At 37.7% G+C, this 21,753-nt stretch overlaps 1 protein-coding gene across 1 annotated transcript in view; it reads left to right on the forward strand.

The window, feature by feature from the left end:
• The window catches only part of LOC143030960 (uncharacterized), a 50,921-nt gene extending 31,138 nt beyond the window's left edge, over positions 1-19,783 (forward strand). The window contains exons 2-4 of the mRNA XM_076194260.1: positions 546-1,652; positions 3,529-3,532; positions 18,138-19,783. Coding sequence (XP_076050375.1) covers positions 581-1,652; positions 3,529-3,532; positions 18,138-19,545 — 2,484 coding nt within the window. The 5' untranslated portion in view covers positions 546-580 and the 3' untranslated portion in view covers positions 19,546-19,783. The remainder of the gene's footprint in view (positions 1-545; positions 1,653-3,528; positions 3,533-18,137) is intronic.
• Positions 19,784-21,753: the final 1,970 nt, after the last annotated feature.

The raw sequence follows: 21,753 nt of genomic DNA on the forward strand, positions 1-21,753 counted from the left end.
TATGAAAAGAAACTCTACCTTGTTTTTGTAGTACTGTATCCTAAATAAAGGCTATGAAAGCAATTATTTCATTATCAAAGATAAGATGCTAAATCAAGGATGAAAATATGACTTAGTATATTTCAAATTAGAATATTTTTATTTTTATTTTTCAATATGTTGTGTATATCAATGAATTGAGCATGTTGATGAATTGTTGTCAATGAATTGTTGCCGATGAATTGTTGTTGGTGAATTCACCGGATCCCATATTTTGAAAACATTACCACATGTGATCTAGAGGTCTTTCATTTATTCATCTGGTCTTTCAGTCTTTCCTGGAGGACATGAATACCCATGAAGCTCTGAGTAGATAGGTTATGCCATAAGTAATATAAAGTCCTCAACACAAGACTAATATTACATTAGATATGATGTCCAAGACAGATGAAAAACCTTTTCAGCATGACATTTGTGATGCAAGTTTCTCACCAAAGTGCAATCTCAAGTACACTTGAAGAACCAACCCAGGAAAAAGGTTTTACAGTGTGATTTTTGTATTGCAGGTTTCTCTCAAAAGAGCAGGTTCTAAGTGCACGTGATGACTGACACCATAGAAAATCCTTTCCAGTGTGACCCATGTGATGCAGGTTTCTCACCAAAGGGAAAACTCAAAAGGTATGAGATGACCCACACAGGAGAGAAGCCTTTCCAGTGTGAACTATGTAATAGACCTTTCTCACAAAAGGGTAATCTCAAAAAGCATGTGATGACCCACACAGTAGAGAAACCTTTCCAGTGTAACATATGTGATACATTTTTCACATATAAGTGTAGTCTCAAGAGGCATATGATGACCCACACAGGAGAGAAGCCTTTCCATTGTGACCTATGTGATGCAGCCTTCTCTCAAAAGGGTAATCTCACAAACCATGTGATGACCCACACAGGAGAGAAACCTTTCCAGTGTGACATATGTGATGCAGCTTTCTCTCGAAAGAAAGTTCTCAAAAGCCATATGATGACCCACACAGGAGAGAAGCCTTTCCACTGTGAACTATGTGATACAGCTTTCTCACAGAAGGGTTCTCTCAAGAAGCATATGATGATCCACACAGGAGAGAAGCCTCTCCAGTGTGACCTATGTGATGCAGCTTTCAGAGAAAAGAATAAGCTCAAAAGGCATGTGATGACCCACACAGGACAGAAAGCTTTCCAGTGTGAGCTGTGTGATGCAGCTTTCAGAGAAAAGAGTAATCTCAAAAGCCATGCAATGACCCACACAGGAGAGAAGCCTTTCCAGTGTGAGCTGTGTGATGCAGCTTTCACACAAAAGGGTGCTCTCAAAAGCCATGTGATGACTCACACAGGAGAGAAGCCTTTCCAGTGTGACCTATGTGATGGAGCTTTCTCACAAAAGAGTAAGCTCAAAAGCCATGTGATGACCCACACAGGAGAGAAGCCTTTCCAGTGTGACATATGTGATGCAGTTTTCTCGCAAAAGGGTTATCTCAAAAACCATGTGATGACCCACACAGGAGAGAAGCCTTTCCAGTGTGAGCTGTGTGATGCAGCTTTCACACAAAAGGGTGCTCTCAAAAGCCATGTGATGACCCACACAGGAGAGAAGCCTTTCCAGTGTGACCTATGTGATGCAGCTTTCTCACAAAAGAGTAAACTCAAAAAACATGTGATGACCCACACAAAAGAGAAGCCTTTCCAGTGTGACATATGTGATGCAGCTTTCTCTCAAAAGAATGCTCTCAAAAGCCATGTGATGACCCACACAGGAGAGAAGCCTTTTCAGTGTGGTAACTGCGGTGCAGCTTTTTCACGAAAGGGTAATCTTAAAAGGCATGTGATGATCAACACAAGAGAGGAACCTTTTCAATGTGGTAATTGATGCAGATTTTTCAGAAAACTATTCTCTCCAAATCCATGTGAAGATTCATACAGGAGAAAAGCCTTACTAGTGTGACTTCATTATAGTACTGTGCTGCTGCTTTCTCATGAAAGATTCATCTCAGGAACCATGTTATGACCCATACTTTAAAGACATTTGCATTTCAGTGTAATATAGGGAGCTTTCGCAGGTGACAATACTCCTGCATTAAAACCATACAAGGCAGGTAACCAAGTCAAAGGCACACATCTACTCCCACCCATTCCACCACCCTTCCCCCCCCTCTCCTGCTCAAATAATTTTGGAGGAATACTTTGTGGGTTCATCAAGTACTGTGTCACTTTTTTTTCCAAACTCTGATCTTTTCTTTGTTTTCTTATCAACTCATCTTATGTTACTAGTTTATTAATACTGCAGATAAAATTGATCAACCCTGTCTTGGTTGGCTAATATTCCTTGGTAGTGCATCTGCTGCAATATTCTTCCTACCTGGAATGTATTCAAACTTAACTTTGTAACATTGAAGTGCAGTAAACCACCTGGCAAATCTGCCTCTACTATTCTTTTGCTTGAACAAGTTATGAATAGGTGTATGATCAGTCCACACTGATTGGATATCCTAGTATTGTATCTCTAATATTCTCCAGTGAATATATAACTGCTAATGTTTCCCTTTCTGTAATGGAATAGTTTCTCTCTGCACTATTACAGAGTCTCGGTATGAAAGCTATAGGTTGCAATTTTCCATCTCTTGCATCAGTATGTTTGATGCATCAGTACAAAGAATGAACTCTTTATCATAATTAGGAAAAAAATAAAACTAGAAAACTAGTAAGTTTATCTTTCAACTTGTCAAAAGTTTGTTGTTGTTCAGGTCCCCAAATGAATGTTTAATTTTTCCTTAACAAAGAATATAATGGATTAGCTATGTCTCGTATCCCTTAATAAACTTGGTATATCCTGTCAATCCCAAGAAACTTCTAACTTTCTCTATATTGTTTGGTACTGGGTGGTTCTTTACCTCTATCTTTGAGTTCACTATCTTATGTCCCAAATAAATGACACCTTGCAAAACTTACAATTTTCAAGTTTCACTTTCAACCCTGCTTCAATTAGTCTTGAGATTATCAAATCTAATTTCTTAAAGTGCTCAGTTGCTGTGTGAGGAACTATTAAAATATCCTCTAGAAATACACTGGCTGTGTTTCCTAACAACCCATCTAGTACTGTATTCATTAATCTCTAGAGGTTAATGGACTGTTATATAACCGAAATGGAGTTCGCTTGAACGCATAGTGCCCTGTTGTTGAAGAAAATTCTTTATAGTCTTAAGAATCTTAATGCAACTCAATCTGCCAAAAGGCTGATTTGATATCTATAGTGCTAAAATAACAAAATCTCTGTTCCCAAACATACAAAGTATATCTGCTATTACCAGTAACAGTAGTTGATAAGGTATTTGTTTATTCAACTCCCTGTAGTCAATAACTGGATGCATGGTACCATCATATTTTGGCACCAGAATCAATGGGAAGTTCTATTCATTTTGACTGGGTTCTATGACATTCTGTGATAACACTTCAGTGATCAATTTATCTATAATGGCTAGCTTGGAATACCTGTCTGTAGGCAGGTATATAGATAAGTTGAGTCCCTGGTTTTAATTTAATCTGATGTTTTAAAAAGGTTTGGCTCTAGGTATCTCCTGGCAAAGCAGTTGTTTTATTGTACTCCACTAGCAATGCAACTAAACTTAATTCTAACTCAGGATAAGAAGTAGACCCTACTTGACTATTATATTTCTACCTCAAATGATTCTTCCTGAACTGAACAGATTTATGAAATTGGCAATTCCACCTCTTCAGGACTCTCATTTAAAATCTTTTCATGTCTTTGACAGACTTGAAAGCATGCTATTTGTGTACCTTTTCATAAGACAATGTCTTTGTTCAAGGTACTAATCATTGCTATTTCTACCTTGTTCTTTTGTGTTTGATAAATTCCTGAGTCCAATTTCAAACATTTTATCCTAATTGATTCTGGGATGGTTAAAATTTTGGAGTCTACGGTGACTCCTTTCAACTCCCCTTCTACACTGTTAATTGCTCTGGAGTGCAATAATGTCGACTTTATTAAGCCACCATCCTCATTTAGCAAAGCTTCATTTGGAGGGGATGAATTCTGATTAATTTCTGGGATTTCTTGAACATCTAAGTTGTGTTCACTATGTGTCTTTTTCTTCCTCTTGTGATATCTGTTCTTGAATAGACCGCTCTGCCTCACTGCTATACAATCTAGCATTGCTATCTTCCCCGTCTATCTCAATAGATTCTCTTATCATGATACTGGCTCTAAACCTAGTTGATTTGAAAATAGGATTAAATGTGACTTCACTAAAATCCCTAACTCACCCGGAGATATGATCATGCCCTCTTTTCTTATTGCAAATCCTATCAATAAGTCTCCTCAGAAGACAGATTCTTCTACCACTATCACCGAAATGTGCAAGTGTTCATGTTTATGCAAAAGAACAACTAACTCAGTCTTACCTAATGTTTTAATTGACTTGTGTTACTCCTTGCAATGAATAATGGATTGATTCCAAGATTTTCACTCCTGACTTCAGTCGGTTTGAAAACTTACATCTACTGCAGATCCCGTTTCGATAAACATTTGAATAGGTCTATTGGAGATTCTACCTGATATGATGGGTCCTATAGAAGTCCTTCCAATTGCCATAAAGAATTTAATTTTCTATCTATTGTTATTCTCTTTTTCATCACTGTCCAGTACACTATAATGTCTTTGTCACTCTAGGATTAGCTGTGTAGTTGTTTTTTTCTTTAATGGGGGGGGGAGTCCTTTCGCTTCTGGGTGAATATAAAAAGAATATGTTCCTCTGCAGTTCTGTGTCCTATGTCCTACTGTTTTGTGATACAAACAGAAAGGTGGTTTTCTACAATGATGCTCATCATGACCTTCATATCTACAGTTCCTACAAATAATCATGTAATAACACTCGTGCTGTATGTTCTTATTTTCTACAATCATAGCACTAAAGTGTAGCACTACTTGAAGCTCTTCTAACTTCATGTTCGAATCCTATGTTTCTGTAATAACTTCTAGAGTTCCTAGTTTATTTCTGTTGTTGCATTCCTAATGGTACTAATATGGACTAGTTGTTTTACTTTCTTGAAAACCTTGTAAAAGATCATCTATCTCCTCTAAGTCCATTGTTTCTTTAAGATCCTAGTATAGCTTTTCTGTAATCTCGTCACTGTAGTATACCATTAGTGCAGATGCTATTAACTTAGTACCCTGAGAAAATTTAGCTTGTCACCAGATATACTTTCAAATCAGAATCCTTAGACCCTCTGTATATTTTTGCTAAATATTCCTTGTTTGTTTAATTTGTTTCTGTTGTTTTTATCATTGTAACAAAAGACCTGATAGGATCCTGATCACACTATGATTGAAAGTGTTTAATTAATTTTTCCCTCATTTATTATTTTCCATTTGCTGGGAATTTATTATAAGCTCAGCCCTACCCTTCTCATGATCCATTTTTTGTTTTAGTTTTTTTTTTCTCATCTAGTATGGTTGTGTCACTATTACTGTATCAATTATGTTAATCTATTTATCCCTAATGTATTTTCTTCACCCGAAAACTTTTGGACATTTCACTGCAAGGTAATAATCTCATGACGGAGAACTTCCATGACCATCCTAACTACACATAACTAAGAGTATACGTGTGACTTTCTACCTTCTCTGTTGACAATGTCGATTTGAATTGACTCCTCTTCAACTTGTAGTCGTCCCTCAACACGTATAGGCGCGCACCTCAGCAAAACATCAGCCTTATATTCGTCCCTCTCCTTCATTAGCTCATCCTCATACCAACGCGGGGTTTGTATGCACTACATTGTCCCGTATGTTGCTTGGAATTCATGAGTTGTTGCTTGCGTTTTCTTTGTACAAGAATTATTTTGTTTTGTTTGAGTGCTTCTCTTCGAAGACGTTTTATTTGCGTGCGTTGAGTGCTTTTCTTCGAAGACATTTTATTTGTGTGCGTTCTTTCCCTCGCTGCTGCCACTATCCACAATCCCACTGCTGCCACCACTGTCGCCGCCCTTGTGGTTTTCACTTGTGGATATGACGACTCACTTCTTTAGTTGTAATTTTACTTGTGTATCTGTTGTCTAGCTGATTAATGTAGAAATTCGGTGACTTTGCTGTTATTTGTTTCCGAAATCTTTAAGGATTTTTTCTTTTTATATTAGAATATATATTTCATAAAAATAAAAAAAAAGTGGAAGGGGGTGGAACTTGCCTTCCAAATAATCGATTTCGTCCATCGGTGCCATGTCCACTTTCAGTCTTAATCTGAGATAATTGAAAGCATTTAAATTCATCGTAACCTAACAGCCTTAATCTGAGATAATTGAAAAAAAAAATTCATAGTAACCGAACAGCCTTAATCTGAGATAATTGAAAAAAGTCCCTCAAAGCAACACGAAAGAATTGGAATACTACCAAATAGATGACGGATAGGTTGAAAATTGAGATCGGATTAAAATATGTACTCTGCGCAACAATAGATAATATGGAAACACCTTAATCCAAATGTGATATGGCAAGACTCTTTAAAAAGAAAACGTGCACAGTGAAACGTACTATTAAAGTTGCCAGACAAACGAGATCCAACCCAAAGAGCTTCTTTCATCTTCACAGAACGAAATATAAGGAAAAGATGTGCGGCCCGATTAAAAACGACGAAGGTGTCATGATAAAATCGAAGGAAAAATGAGTGAGGCGTTTAACAAATATTTTCTCTCGGTGTTTACAAAGGAGAGGTTAGATGTGGTACGTATGACTGCGATCTGATTTTCAGTAGGGACGGAGGAAGTAGACTAACATCAGCATTAGCAAGGAGAAGTAGCCAGAGATTGATAGACTTAAATAAACAAAATCCCTGGGTCCAGACATTTTTTTTCCGAGAGTGGTTAAAGGTCAACTATGAAGGTTTAAGATTTTTTTTTTCATGCTTGAAAATACAAGTTAGAAGAAGAACTCTAAAATGCACGTTTCTAGCATTTTATAGTCTTGGTTTTATCCAAATAGCATGATCTTAAAAGTGCCCGGTAGCAAACAAACTTTTCAATGTCGTAGTTACATTCTCCACCGCTAGGGCAACTGATGACGTCAGTACTGCCATCGTGCAGCGAGCAACACAATGGGGATTTCACATCGAGTGAAGAAGATTTATCGGATTTGGATGCCCACCTCGTGCTCCAAGGTGGGTGCGGTACAAGAATACACGTGTACATGCTGGGGCCTGGTAGATAGGGCCAGACCCATCAACGTCTACTAGGTATTAGGTCTACTATTACTTCAAGCCTTCATCCGCACGTCTGATGACAAACCAAGGAAATCATGTGTCTGGTCTGTTGTGGTTGGTGGTGTGCATGTACAGCTACACAGAAAACTATCGTTAGTAGGGGTGTCGAAACATTCGCGAATGAACATAACCTTATGATACCGAAGGGTTGGTATTTCTGGGGTTCGAATTGTTCGAATTCCTTCTGAATGAATATGAATCGAATAATAGTTCCGAAGTTTATATGGATTCACTATGACATGATAATCTTATTTCCGATGGAGACTTCAACTTGTCTCAAATTGTTTCGTTGTTTTGTGTCAAAATGATTAGCGTGATTTACTAACGATAGTTTTCTGTGCATGTACGTAATGCATTCCGACGAACTCACCAGTCCTTGTTTCCTGCTCGTTCTGGGCGTTCATCCTCTGAAGATTCCTCGTTTTCGACATGTTCTTCGTCATTTGAGTCTTGTTTGGATATCCGAATTAGTTCGTGCACGTATATTCTTGTACCGCACCCACCTTGGAGCACGAGGTGGGCATCCAAATCCGATAAATCTTCTTCACTCGATGTGAAATCCCCATCGTGTTGCTCGCTGCGCGCTGGCAATACTGACGTCATCAGTTGCCCTAACGGTGGAAAATGTAACTACGACAGTGAAAAGTTTGTTTGCTACCAGGCATTTTAAGATCATGCTATTCGGATAAAATAAAAACTATAAAATACTAGAAACGTGCATTATAGACTTCTAACTTCTTCTAAGTTATATTTTCATGCATGAAATAACAAAAAATAAAGAAATCTAAAACCTTCGCAGGTGTAGTCCGGAACGCTTATGGGAGAGTTTTGATTAAGAGGATTAGGAGAGAAACAGAGGGAGTAATTGGTGAATAACAGTGTGGGTTTAGGACAGGCAAGAGTTGAGTGGATAATATTTTTGTGCTAAGACAGACATGTGAGAAAGCTTTAGGAATAGGTAAGGATGACTTTTGGGGCTTTATGGATTTGGACAAGGCTTATGACAGGGTAGGCAGAAAGGCACTGTGGGAGGTATTGCAGATATATGGGATAGGAGGAAAGTTGTTAAGAGCAGTCAATAGTTTTTATGAGAGTAGTAGAGCTTGTGTTAGAATCAGAAATGGAAAGAGTGAGTTGTTTGAGGTAAAGGTGGAATCGCAGTAATGTATTTAAATTGGACAAGCTTAGATTTAAGAGGGAAATTGGCAAAATATTGTTTGACAATAAGGTGGTCAACGAATGGAATAGACTTAGTTGCCATGTAGTGAGCGTTGAATTTATTGGTCATTTTAAGAAACGGTTGGACACATTTATGGATAGGGATGACAAGTGGTAATGGACATGGAATTACCTAGCGTAGGCTTTATTGTCCCTTGCAATCTCCTTCATTCTTATGTTCTTCTAGTTTTTGTCCGAATTCTATTGATCTTTCTAAGTTCCGCTTCTTGTTGCTCATTTGTTTGTCGCAAGCTGAAATTTGTAAACACAGTAGATAAAGTTGGGAATAATGAGCTAGGTTATGTGACACGAATATTTTGGTGAGAAAGCCTGAAAGTTGTACTTGTAAATGCTGAATTCTATCTCGTAATTATTTCAGTTTAATATTTGTATATGCATGAATACTTTTTTATTTTTGCCATTAAAAGTAAGTTTTGGCACAGTATACGTTGTTTTGGTGCTTACACAACTATTCCGACGCGAAATTAGTGTAGTTTTTTCGCTACGGCATCGTTATCGTGTAGTATCGTCTTTGCCTGAGAATTTGCTGCACAATAAATCTATACAATTAAGCATTTATTAAGTTCTAATATGAAACTTGGGTTGTCTGATAGCTTGTGGGGCAGCTTGATCCATCGCCAACTCGGCCCATCGACTGCTTGAAACGCCATCTCTTGTTTCAATAGATGCGAAGGTCGAAGAAATTAAAGTATGATATAATTGTGTACTCTAACCCAACCTAACCTACGTAACCTAACCATGATGGGCCAACTTGGTCGAGTAGGTGGGCCAAGTTGACGATGGGTTGAGGTAGCTTTACTCTCTCTCTCTCTCTCTCTCTCTCTCTCTCTCTCTCTCTCTCTCTCTCTCTCTCTCTCTCTCTCTCTCTCTCTCTCTCTCTCTCTCTCTCGTTATATTCCAGTGGCTATCAGGACTGCAGTCCCTTCACCACTTTCACTATGCCTCTCCAGACCAGTCTGTCCTTTGCTGTTTCCTTCCAATTTTGTAGGTCAGGGTTAATGCGGGCCATGTCATTTGCCACTCCATTGCTCCACCAGTACCTAGGTCTTCCCAGAGGGGCATCTACCCCTTATAGTTCCCTCCATCACCATTTTTGGTCATCTTGTCGGCTCCATCCTGGCACAGTGACTGGCCCACCTTGCCCTTCTCCCACTTGCTACATTATGCAGCCAAGGTAGCTACCGGCACTAAAATTCCAAGTTTGGTTTAGCCCTGTAATTCTTGTTGCATATAAAAGACTTTTTCCTTACCAACAAAATGTTTTTATCTTTATTTTTTAAATATCTTGAAAAATAAGGGAGATACAACATTTTTAAATTTTCTGCAATGCCGAATTTTTAGCATGACTGACTTAAAACAAGAAGTGAAAATAAAGGGTGGTAGTTTGTAAAGATTTTGGCAAAGAAGTACACACAACCACTGGTCCAATTTTGATGAAATTTTGAATTCATGGTTCAGAGTCAGTGGAATAAGAAAAGATAAGAAACTATCAAAAAAGTATTCAAGCAGCAAAACCTGATGATCCAAAATGTATTTTTCAGCAGCAAATGCACCCACAACACTAACAACAATCTTGAAGTTGCTCATTTCCAAGAAAAAGACAAAAAAATATATATATATATCAGATTAAAAAGTGAATATATAGGTGCCTTACCTTTAGATGTGCACTCGGCACACTAAATTACTACTGCAACTATCCAAATTTATATTCAAATTGGTGATAATCCTTCAATTTTTTAAGAACTGAATCAAAGCTTCTAGAACAGGAAGACATTTTGAATCCTCCACATATGAATTGAACACTGCCAGAGTTCAAACTGATGAGAACCAATTCAAACGGGTCACTCAAAATGGCAGCAAAAACATTCCCTCCACAATGGTGCACCCCCTGCAGACTCATGAGTACTTAGCTGAGTCGACCTGAATTCAGTACAATTTCAATGTACCTTATGGGCACAAATGCAGGAAGTCTTGTCAGGAAACATGGTAGATTTTAAGAAGTGCACACCTATGCAATACAGAAACAGAAAATTAAGTAATAATTTTGTAAATAATAGTACATCAATGTGATATAGATTATTGTTAGCAGAAATCAAAAACAGAAAAAGTTACTGATAGATAAACACAAACATGGCCACTTTGACTGCTTGAGACACCATCTTTTTTGTGGTAGTTGTGGAGGTTGAAGAAATCAAAGTACAAATTAGCCTATGCTAAGCTAACCTACCCTACCTACCTAACCTAACCTCCATTTGATAATGCAGTATCTTTAATTCTAAGAGGTCATTAAGGTTGTCATTGTCATCTTTGACCTCTGAATCTATAAAAACAAAGATGGTATCTAAAGGAGTTGATGCGCCTTCAGTCGTTTGTGCATAGATTTTAGCAATGTTTTCTGTTATTGATTTCCACCAAGAAAAATATTTATTACATTGATGTATTATAATTTACAAAATCAATATTTAATTTCTAATGATCTATCATGTAGGTGTGCACTTTTGAAGAAATACCAAAAACACAAATTTTTCTTGCAACGTGTGCAACACAAAATTAATCCTTATGCAACAAATATGTTCTAGAGGAGATCCCCATTATTATGTCAAAACAGTTAATTGAGAAAATGAAGATGTATCACTCTGAACATTCTGATCCCTTTTTCTTTCCCAAACCAGTGCTGCCCCCCCAAACTCACCCTACAATCTCAGGGAGATTTTTATTCTTTCAAGTGGTGGGATGGGGAGCTTTGTATGTTGCCTTGTCTGACAAGAAAACTGAAAATATATGCTTTTGGGGGTCATTTTAAATTGAGGCACCTAAATTCATTCAATAGAATAAGCACCAGGGTTTTCAATTTAAGATTTGGCACCTGGTTGAAACACAGTATAAAGCACCTATGCTCTGTTAATGATACATAAAGTAGCCTTTAAAGTATAATCAGCACCTGAGATATTAACAACTCAAGAATAAGCACCTGTCTTTTAATAATTCTAAGAAAAGTTACTTAAGTTGGTTTATCTTGAATTGATATGCATTAGGAAATATCAAGCATAAATTATTAGATTTGAAAATGAAAGATGCACAGGTCCTTAAAATTGAAGCAAACTTACTTATGATGTCACATATTATTGTGTGGAAGAATCTGTTGTGGACAAATAAATGTATACACCTTGCTACATTATTCATTTTCCTGTGAAAAATATCCACATTTATTTGCTGTTTTGACAGGATCTGACTTGATTTAACTTTTCAAAATGCCATCTGCTAAACACTGCTGCTATGGATTATGCCATAGTGACTCGCATTATGAGGATAGACCACATGTAATGGGGTTTATTTGAATCCATTTTCCCAAACCACATTTGGACATTGAAAGTATCAGTGATGGGTTTGAATATATTGAAGGGAGGATTTTATCACTGAACATATAAAAAAAAGAAACACATACATATGCAGCAAACACTTTGTAGGTGAATCTGGGCCTACTGACAACCACTTGCATACAATCCTGCCCTCTCAAGCCCAAAGCAGGTTACCAAGCACTGAAAAAGAACAGTGTTGTCCAATTCAAATTCAAATATTGTTTATTCATTCATTGTCAACTACAGAGCCTGAGAGGCTTAAGCCAGGTCCACACTGCTTCATGCAGAACTGCATGCAGCAAGTGAGGGTGTTGAGAGTTGAGCTGTTCACACTGAATGGGGCAAAAGGAAAGAATGCCAGTTTCACAAGTGCCATTCCTATCTGTATCATTGGATAGCTCCTATCATGAGTACTTTGCACCCCATAAAAATCACTGCTAATTAGTAGTATCATCAGTAGTAATTAGAATTTTTTTAGTGTTTGGTGGGGGTGGTAATGGAGACTAGTACAACTGTATCTAACCTATGGGAGCATGGAAAGAATGAAATTTTGTTGTCTGCAGGGCCTACATTTTTTTCATACTGGCCAATTTCTAGTGAAAATTTTCAATATAAAATTTGGGTTTTAATCCAGTTGTGCACAACTACACAATAAAGCATTAAAATATTAAATATTAATTTTGTAAATTATGATACATGAAAATACTATGCGATTTTCTTGGTGGAAATTTAAAAAAGAAATCCCTTGCTACAAGCAAATATACTAATGAAGTCACCAGCATAGGATTGGGACGCCATCTTGTTGTTTGTCAAGTACCCCTCAGTACTTCTGCCAGTACCGCATGAGGTATATATTCATGAAGGAATGCTATGGAGTCGAAATCCATGCATTCCTTCAAGCTATGAGAACACTTTATACCTCACAATCAGAAAGAGTGATTGAACATGCCGCCAACATCCATCACAACGACGATCATCCAGATGACCTTTAAATTTCAGCTACCAATTTACTAGATACAGGTTAGGTTAGAATAGACGAATTGATCATCCTTTCATTTCTTCGACGTCGGCATTTATCAAAACAAACATGGCATACCATTCGTCCAGCATGATTTTGTTACTTATGAAATCTGTTTTAGCTTTTTTTTTTTTCCCACCAAGAAAACTGCATAATATGTTGATATGATTTACAAAATTGATAATTAATTTTCTAGTGCCATATCACGTAGTTGTGCACAACTGGACATTTACCATTGTTTGCCAGTCTCATAGATTCAATTCTTATCTATATCATTATATAGCTCCTATCATTCTGAGTGTGTTGAGCTCCATTAATATCACAAGTTTATAGTAACATCAGTATGAATTTTATAAAGCGTATTTTTGACAGGATGGGCTGGGGGCTGCCGCATCTAACCTCTCATTTTTAATGTCATGGTTCAGAGTAACTCTTTCCTCGAATCAATAGTGTGTGCAAACACCATACAAGAATTTAAGAACAAATTAGATCTTACGAAATACAAAGACGGGTCACTGTGAGCATAGCTCCCCTTCCTGTACAATATAATTAGGAAAACACAACTAGGTATATACTTATGCCACCTTGCACTTGACATTCTATAAGTAGGGATGCTGCTTCATTAACCATAGAATATTGGGTGTGGCTTTCATCCAATCAATAGGGCTAGCAGAAGTGGCCATGACAGAGAGGAAAAATTTCCATCTTCTTTTGGTTTTGTTTCCATTTTTTTAGTCTTCGACATTCTAATCTATGCTTCAATTGAATGTTAATGTCAATATGTTGAAGAGGTTTTGGCTCCAGGTACATCATCCTCAAACAGTAAAATCTTTGGAAATGGGTCACATGTCAACATGATTTACTCCTCTCAGTACCCTTCAGTACCACATGTTGGTAGTTTACCCAACTACAAAGAGACAACCTTGAACAATAAGCATTCTTTCATGGTCAGAGACTATTCAAGAATGCAAATTGCTTTCAGCCTCTATCTGTCCTTTATGTTGCCTTCCCACCTAAAATCTCCCCTGTACCATCTCTGTGATGCTGTCTCTTTAATACCATATTGTCCTGAAAAATAGAATTGCTGGATATCTAAGCAGAAACAAACATATTGGTACAATGTCTCCTTTACTATCCCTGTAGTATCCCCTTCATTGGATATTGTCCCCAAAAATAAAAATGCTGGATATTGACTGAAATTCAATACAATCATTAGTATCACTTTCAAATGCAATCTACTTCAGTTATAAAAAACACAATAGTGAATACAGGTTGAATGAAGTTGAATAATGGTTTGTTATTACTGACCTGTTCTGAAATTGAAACCATAATCAAAATATAATACTAATATAACTTCACCAAACCTAACATTTTGGGGGGATATAATGGCCATCCCAGACCATTTAGCTCACCATAAACACATACTGTTTTGTATTTTACATTTTACAGATATATTTTGCAATACATACAACATAATTTTGGGTCTTTGAATTGCTCAGTATTACCATATTGAAATATAATATTCAAAGTTGGAAAATAAAGAATTGTGGTATTTCATAAAACACATTTGAAGATAATAAGAATATATATACATATACCAAGGGCTTTTCCTCCCTTATAAGAGAGGTAGCTAAATTCAAAAAGCATAATTCCACTCCCACCCATTTCACTTCCATTCAACATCCTTTCCTCCCTCTTATGTTGGCTTCTCCTGGATGGTGGGCCACCCCTGCTTCTCACCTATTGCCTTGGGTCAGAAGCAACACAGCAAGACAAAACACATCCACAGGAAGGCCCCTTTATTCAATCATTGATCCCCCCATCTCTGTCCTCTCATACAGAAACATTGAAGACAGGGAGCAATGTCAAAATAACATTCACACAAAACCACTCCCTAACCCCCCCCCCACATGCCCCTAACTCTCTCACATGCATTTCAGTGTCATCCATACACAGCCATTCTCCACTCACCTTTGCCATCTGCCTTCTCCCTTCCTTCCTCAACAAAGATCCCCTTCCTGCTCAACACCCCTTATACTCTATCCATCCATCTCATCCTCAGTTGCCCCCTCATGTTAACTCCATCCAACTATGCCTTCCATACCTCTTTTACTAATCCTTCTTCACTTAGTCCATGTGTCCAAAATATCCCAATGATCTTTCAACCTTATCTCCCAACTCCTTTTCTATCCCTGCTATCCTCCATAACCCCTCATTTCTCACTCTGTCCAACCTTGTAACCCTTATCCTTCTCTGACATTTCTTCTCAAATATATTGAAACTCTTCCTCCCTTATGTTCAATGTTTCTGCCCCATATAGTGCTGTTGGCACAATCACCCCTTCATACAGTCTCCAAAATGTTTATTTCTCATTAGATTTTTTAATCTCCCAAATCAAATACTTGTTTCTCTCAATCTACATTCTACCTCCACCATCACCCTCCCTTTCCTGCCACATGCGACCCCAAGTATATAAAGCTATGCACATCCTCCAGCCTCTTTCCATTAATACTCACTTCCAAAATGCTGTCATCCTCGTGTTATTTCTTTGCAGACAACGCAAAAATACTAAAGAAAGTAAGAACAGAGGAGGATTGCAACCCATTAAAACGAGACTTGGACAAAATCTGGAAATGGACTCAAAAGTGGGAAGCAAAATTCAATATCAAGAAATGTAGTATGATGGAATTTGGAAAAAGTAAAAACAGAATATCGAGAGACTATAAAATTGTTGAAGAAGAGGTCAAAGAAGTAAACTCGGAAAAAGACCTTGAAGTGATGAGAAGCAAAGACATGACACAGGACAAACATATTAATAGAATAGTTGGAGAAACCTACAATTTATTGAGGTCAGTAAAAGTGGCATTTGTCTATTTGTATGAAGAAATGATAAGAAAAAAAATTAACTACACTAATAAGACCAAAACTCAAGTATGCAGCAACACTATGGACACCCAGTACCAAAAAGAATGTAAAAAAAATTAGAAAGAATACAAAGAGCAACATCAAAACTGGCACCAACTCTTTCCAAAATGACATATGAACAAAGACTGTCCAAATTAGAATTACCAACTCTGGAACAAAGAAGGGAAAGAGGAGACTGGAACAAAGAAGGGAAAGAGGAGACCTACTAAATATCTATAGAATTATGAAAGGAATGGAAATCTTAGATGAGAATGATTTATTGAAATGGGGCAATGGAAAAACAAGAGGACACGGAAAGAAACTTAAAAAAGATAATTACAGAAGAGATCTGAAAAAAAAAAAAAATAGCTTCCCACACAGAGTGATAGATACCTGGAACAAATTAGGCAAAGAAACAGTGTGTGCAAACACTATTCAAGATTTTAAGAAAAAACTTGATGCTGAAAGATACAAAGATGGGTCACCATGAGCATAGCTCCCTTCCCATATAATACAACTAGGTAAATACACACACACATGTAAATATATGTATAAGAAAATATTAGTACCTGATAATACACAAACACACACACACACACACACACACACATATATATATATATATATATATACATGTATAAGAAAATATTAGTACCTGATGGTTAACACGAAAGCCAATTGTACAGATTATAAGCTGGACTTACATAGGTATTTAGTTCTTTTCAGTTTATCTATCTCATCACTTATCAACAGTGCTACTCCTCTCCCTCACTTCCTATCCCTACCCACCCCACTTCCAAAATGAAAACCACTCTTTCCTTTCAACTTAGTGCAAATGCATTCACCTTTTCACAAACATACAATCAATCTCCACTGTTACACTCTGTACCACATCGTCCCAGACCTTTCTATGCCTTGACATTTATGAGAAGAAAAATTTAGAGTGGAGGATCCGTAACCCCATCACTCTGTCCCAATTTTCTTCTTCATCATGCATGAGACCATGGTGAGAAAGATAATGAGGCAGTCATAGAAAAACTCAATGGGCACAAGAAATCTTTCAGGAAATAGCAAAAGTGTCATTCTACTACAGAATAATTTAGGAAGCATCTACTTAATGAATGAATGAGAACTTCATTCCAACCTATGTGCTTGTGCTTGATTAATCTTCCAGAATTGTACAACACAACCTGAAACCATAACAAAAGAGAAGGAAATGTTGAATAACTGTAAAATTTCTTGTTGAATTGATACCATGAGTAGTTTTTCAGGATTTTGTTTGTGGGATGCTTTTGTTTCTTGAGGCACCAATAATGGGAACTTGTAAGGTGGAGAGTATAGTTGACTATTCTCAAAATTGTTGACCCCCTCACCTCCATTATGAGGTGAAGCCCTGAGGGGATGTCACTGAGTCTCTGAACTATGCCCAAGATCTCTATAAACCTGTAAAATAAGTCATGCTTGCACTCTTTTGTACGATTCCATAATTACAAGGAGCTTTCTATTTAAAACCTTCATTTGAGTGTTTTAGTTGATTAGTAGCAGGCATTATAGCCCTGTAACCATGTTATCAAACATAAGTAGACCCATTTGGTATTTCCTTTTAGTGTATGTAATAAAAATTGACAGGGAATCATTTATTACCTTGGTATCCCATACTTGTATATGTAAGAAATAATTAGGGAATTCAGAAAACTAAGTTCTTATGAGCCACTGTGGATAGGATTAAACAGAAGGAATTCTTTTCATTAGAAAAGAATTTGAATCCTAGTCATGTTTTGAAATCCTCACCACATCTTATTTAGAGGCCTTTCACTTAATCTGGTCTTGCAGTCTTTGCTGGAGGACATAAATACCCATAAAGCTCTGAGTAGATAAGTTATGCAATAAGTAATATAAAGACCTCAACACAAGATATTACATTAGATATGATGTCCAAGACAGATGAAAAGCCTTTTCAGCATGACATTGTGATCCAAGTTTCTCACTAAAGTGTAATCTCAAGCACACTTGAAGAACCAATCCAGGAAAAAGGTTTTACTTGTGTGATTTTTGTATTGCAGGTTTCTCTCAAAAGAGCAGGTTGTAAATGCACGTGATGACTGACACAATAGAGAATCCTTTCCAGTGTGACCCATGTGATGCAGGTTTCTCACCAAAGGGAAAACTCAAAAGGTATGAGATGACCCGCACAGGAGAGAAGCCTTTCCAGTGTGAACTATGTAATAGAGCTTTCTCACAAAAGGGTAATCTCAAAAGGCATGTGATGACCCACACAGTAGGGAAGCCTTTCCAGTGTAACATATGTGATACATTTTTCACATATAAGTGTAGTCTCAAGAGGCATATGATGACCCACACAGGAGAGAAGCCTTTCCAGTGTGGCCTGTGTGATGCAGCTTTCTCACAAAAGGGAGTTCTCAAAAACCATGTGATGACCCACACTGGAGAGAAGCCATTCCAGTGTGACCTATGTGATGCAGCTTTCTCTCGTAAGGGAAAATTAAAAATCCATATGATGACCCACACAAGAGAGAAGCCTTTCCAGTGTGACCTATGTGATGCTGGTTTCTCACAAAAGGGAGATCTCAAAAAACATGTGATGACCCACACAGGAGAGAAGCCTCTCCAGTGTGACCTATGTGATGCAACTTTCAGAGATAAGAGAGATCTCAAAATCCATGTGATGATCCACACAGGAGAGAAGCCTTTTCATTGTGACATATGTGATGCAGCTTTCAGAGAAGAGAGAGTTCTCAAAGGCCATGTAATGACACACACGGGAGAGAAGCCTTTCCAGTGTGAACTATGTGATGCAGCTTTCACGCAAAAGGGTGCTCTCAAAAGACACACAATGACCCATATGGGAGAGAAGCCTTTCCAGTGTGAACTATGTGATGCAGCTTTCAGACTGAAGGATTCTCTCAAAAAGCATGCAATGACCCACACAGGACAGAAGCCTTTCCAGTGTGACCTGTGTGATGCAGCTTTCTCTGGAAAGAGCGCTCTCAAAAGCCATGTGATGACCCACACAGGAGAGAAGCCTCTCCAGTGTGGCCTGTGTGATGCAGCTTTTACACGCAAGAGTACTCTCAAAAACCATGTGATGACCCACACAGGAGAGAAGCCTTTCCAGTGTGAGCTGTGTGATGCAGCTTTCTCTCAAAAGAGTGCTCTCAAAAGCCATATGGTGACCCACACAGGAGAGAAGCTTTTCCAGTGTGACCTATGTGATGCAGCTTTCACACACAAGAGTACTCTCAAAAACCATGTGATGACCCACACAGGAGAGAAGCCTTTCCAGTGTGACCTGTGTGATGCAGCTTTCACACAAAAGGGTGCTCTCAAATGCCATGTGATGACCCACACAGGAGAGAAGCCTTTCCAGTGTGAGCTGTGTGATGCAGCTTTCACACAAAAGGGTGCCCTCAAAAGCCATGTGATGACCCACACAGGAGAGAAGCCTCTCCAGTGTGACTTATGTGATGCAGCTTTCTCACAAAAGAGTAATCTCAAAAGCCATGTGATGACCCACACAGGAGGGAAGCCTTTCCAGTGTGACATATGTGATAAAGCTTTCTCTGGAAAGAGTAATCTCAAAAGCCATGTGATGACCCACACAGGAGAGAAGCCTTTCCATTGTAAACTATGTGATGCAGTTTTCTCACAAAAGAGTAAGTTCAAAAGCCATGTGATGACCCACAAAGATAGAAGCCTTTCCAGTTTGGCCTGTGTGATGTAGGTTTCTCACAAAATGGTACTCTCAAAAAACATATGGTGATCCATACAGGGAAGAAGCTTTTTCAATGTGGCATATGTGATGCAGCCTGCTCAAAAAAGGGTGTTCTCACGGTCCCTAAGCTAATTCTCCTACCGTCTAACTTCTAACACAATCCCCTTCTGGGCGTCTCCCGCCCTTGTTCCATTCACGCACACATGCACACTCCCGGGGCCCTTGTACTCTTGCACCCACACCAACGTGCAGTAATCTCTAGAGAAGTTCTTTTCTGTATAGTAAAATTGTTCTTTAGGTCCCATGCCTAGTCCTTCACTCAAAGCTTGAGGGGGATTTTCTATATTCATTCTACTACTTGGTTTTGTGAGCTACACCCAGAGAGTCCCGTTGGGGATCCATCTACAATACGTCAAGCCACCTTCGTTCTGACATCACTATTTCATTCATCCAATATCCTTTTACTTCTCAAACAAGTGCCACTCCTTAACGGCGTGACTTTACCTCCCTGAGCCAATAATTTTTCTCCACCTTTTTCTCCAACCAGAGAGGCTGTTATACTGTTTCAAACGATACTATTACGTAAGCATTATGTTGCAACGGAAATGGCTTATACGCGTACAATTTTTGCTACATCAGCATTATTTACAATCAGTCACCTCAGCACCTCTCGATATCCCAATCTAAGTTTACAAACACCAGACGGCAACTCCGTCACTCTGCAACTCAGCAACCATGCAACCCTCAGTCGAACACTGTATCATAGCAACCTAATAAAATGACTATAAATGTTTCCTTCCTTTCCTCCTACCCCTCGATCTACCTAAATGTCTACCTCTATCTATCGGCCTCTTACAGGGCTCGGCAGCTACCTTTGGTCGTCCCGACCAATAATTTCTGTTACCCTCTTACAGGGCTTGCTAGTATAAGAAGCTAATCTACCCTTACATAGTAAGATATATATTAAAGAAATAAGCAGCCCTCCAAAATGTACAAAAATAATTCAAGCAGATACATGGTTAATGGGGTTTAACATAGTCAATCTTCTCAATACAACAATTGATATCAGTGCAGACAATAATATTGAAGAAAAAGTACACCAAGAATATTATTGCAGAATAATCATATGAGGGAGATCTTGACAAAGATCTCTTAATTTTCAAAGGGGGTGAGTGTTCAGGCAATGTGAAGTTGAAGGTTGAAATATATGAATCTTCAGTTAAATGCATGGTATTAAGGATATTAGCAATAGTGGAAATAGGGCCTCCATGTAATTCACAGGTATCAACAACTGAGATCAGACCTTCAACCACTTCCAATTTAGGACTTAGTCCCTTACAGTTAATTGAAATTTTGGTCTTAAGGAAAAATAGATAATGGGATCCTTGTATGTTACTATGAGAAATCTGGTCTACCAAAATTTTCTTATAATGACAATTATTCATCACAGACACATTTCTAACCAGAGAAGCTTCACATGAGTTTTTTAAAGCTTCCCGAAACACAAAAAGAGAAGAATGGCAAAGATAAAGATTCTTATCAACTCTTTTACAATCATTTAATTCATCATTAGAGATCATGCTCTCTTTAGATTGTCTACAGAAAAGAGGTAGTTGATTGGATCTGCAACTGGAATATCCACTTCATATAATGAATTATCTGCCTTCACAGGGAAGGGTATCAATTTGAATAAGTTAAATCTTAGGTTGAAAGAAAAAGGAATTTCTATTATCACTGAGGTAACATTTAAATATGAATTCAACAAAGGGTAATATAATGCCACATTAGCTTCCTCAAAGAAAGGTTCAAAGTTCCAATCCTTCTTTGCTGAATTAATTATATTTATAAGTTGATGTATTGGGAGAAGAGAAGATGTTACTTGACCTGAATTTGCTAGAACTAAATCTTGTTCAAAAGATTTCAACTGAAGTTGCATCTCAGATAATTTCAAATGCATAGTATTTAGTAAGAAAAGTTGTATTGTATTCTCCTGTTCACTTTGTTTTAAACTTAAATTCTCTAAGTTATATGTACTTTCAGAAATCATTTCCTCAATGTTTTTTATACTTGTTTGTAAATCATCAATTTTTGCAACCTTCTCATTCAATTTATTCATAGAAATTTTTAAATCGGCAAGGAAGGCAAAATTGGATATTCCCAATCCAGCAAGAGCTCCTAAAGCCACTACTAAATTTGAATCTATAACATCAAGTTTAT

This window comes from Oratosquilla oratoria, chromosome 12 (assembly GCF_046742065.1).
Source record: "Oratosquilla oratoria isolate Oo_2021 chromosome 12, ASM4674206v1, whole genome shotgun sequence".
Classification (NCBI taxonomy): domain Eukaryota; kingdom Metazoa; phylum Arthropoda; class Malacostraca; order Stomatopoda; family Squillidae; genus Oratosquilla; species Oratosquilla oratoria.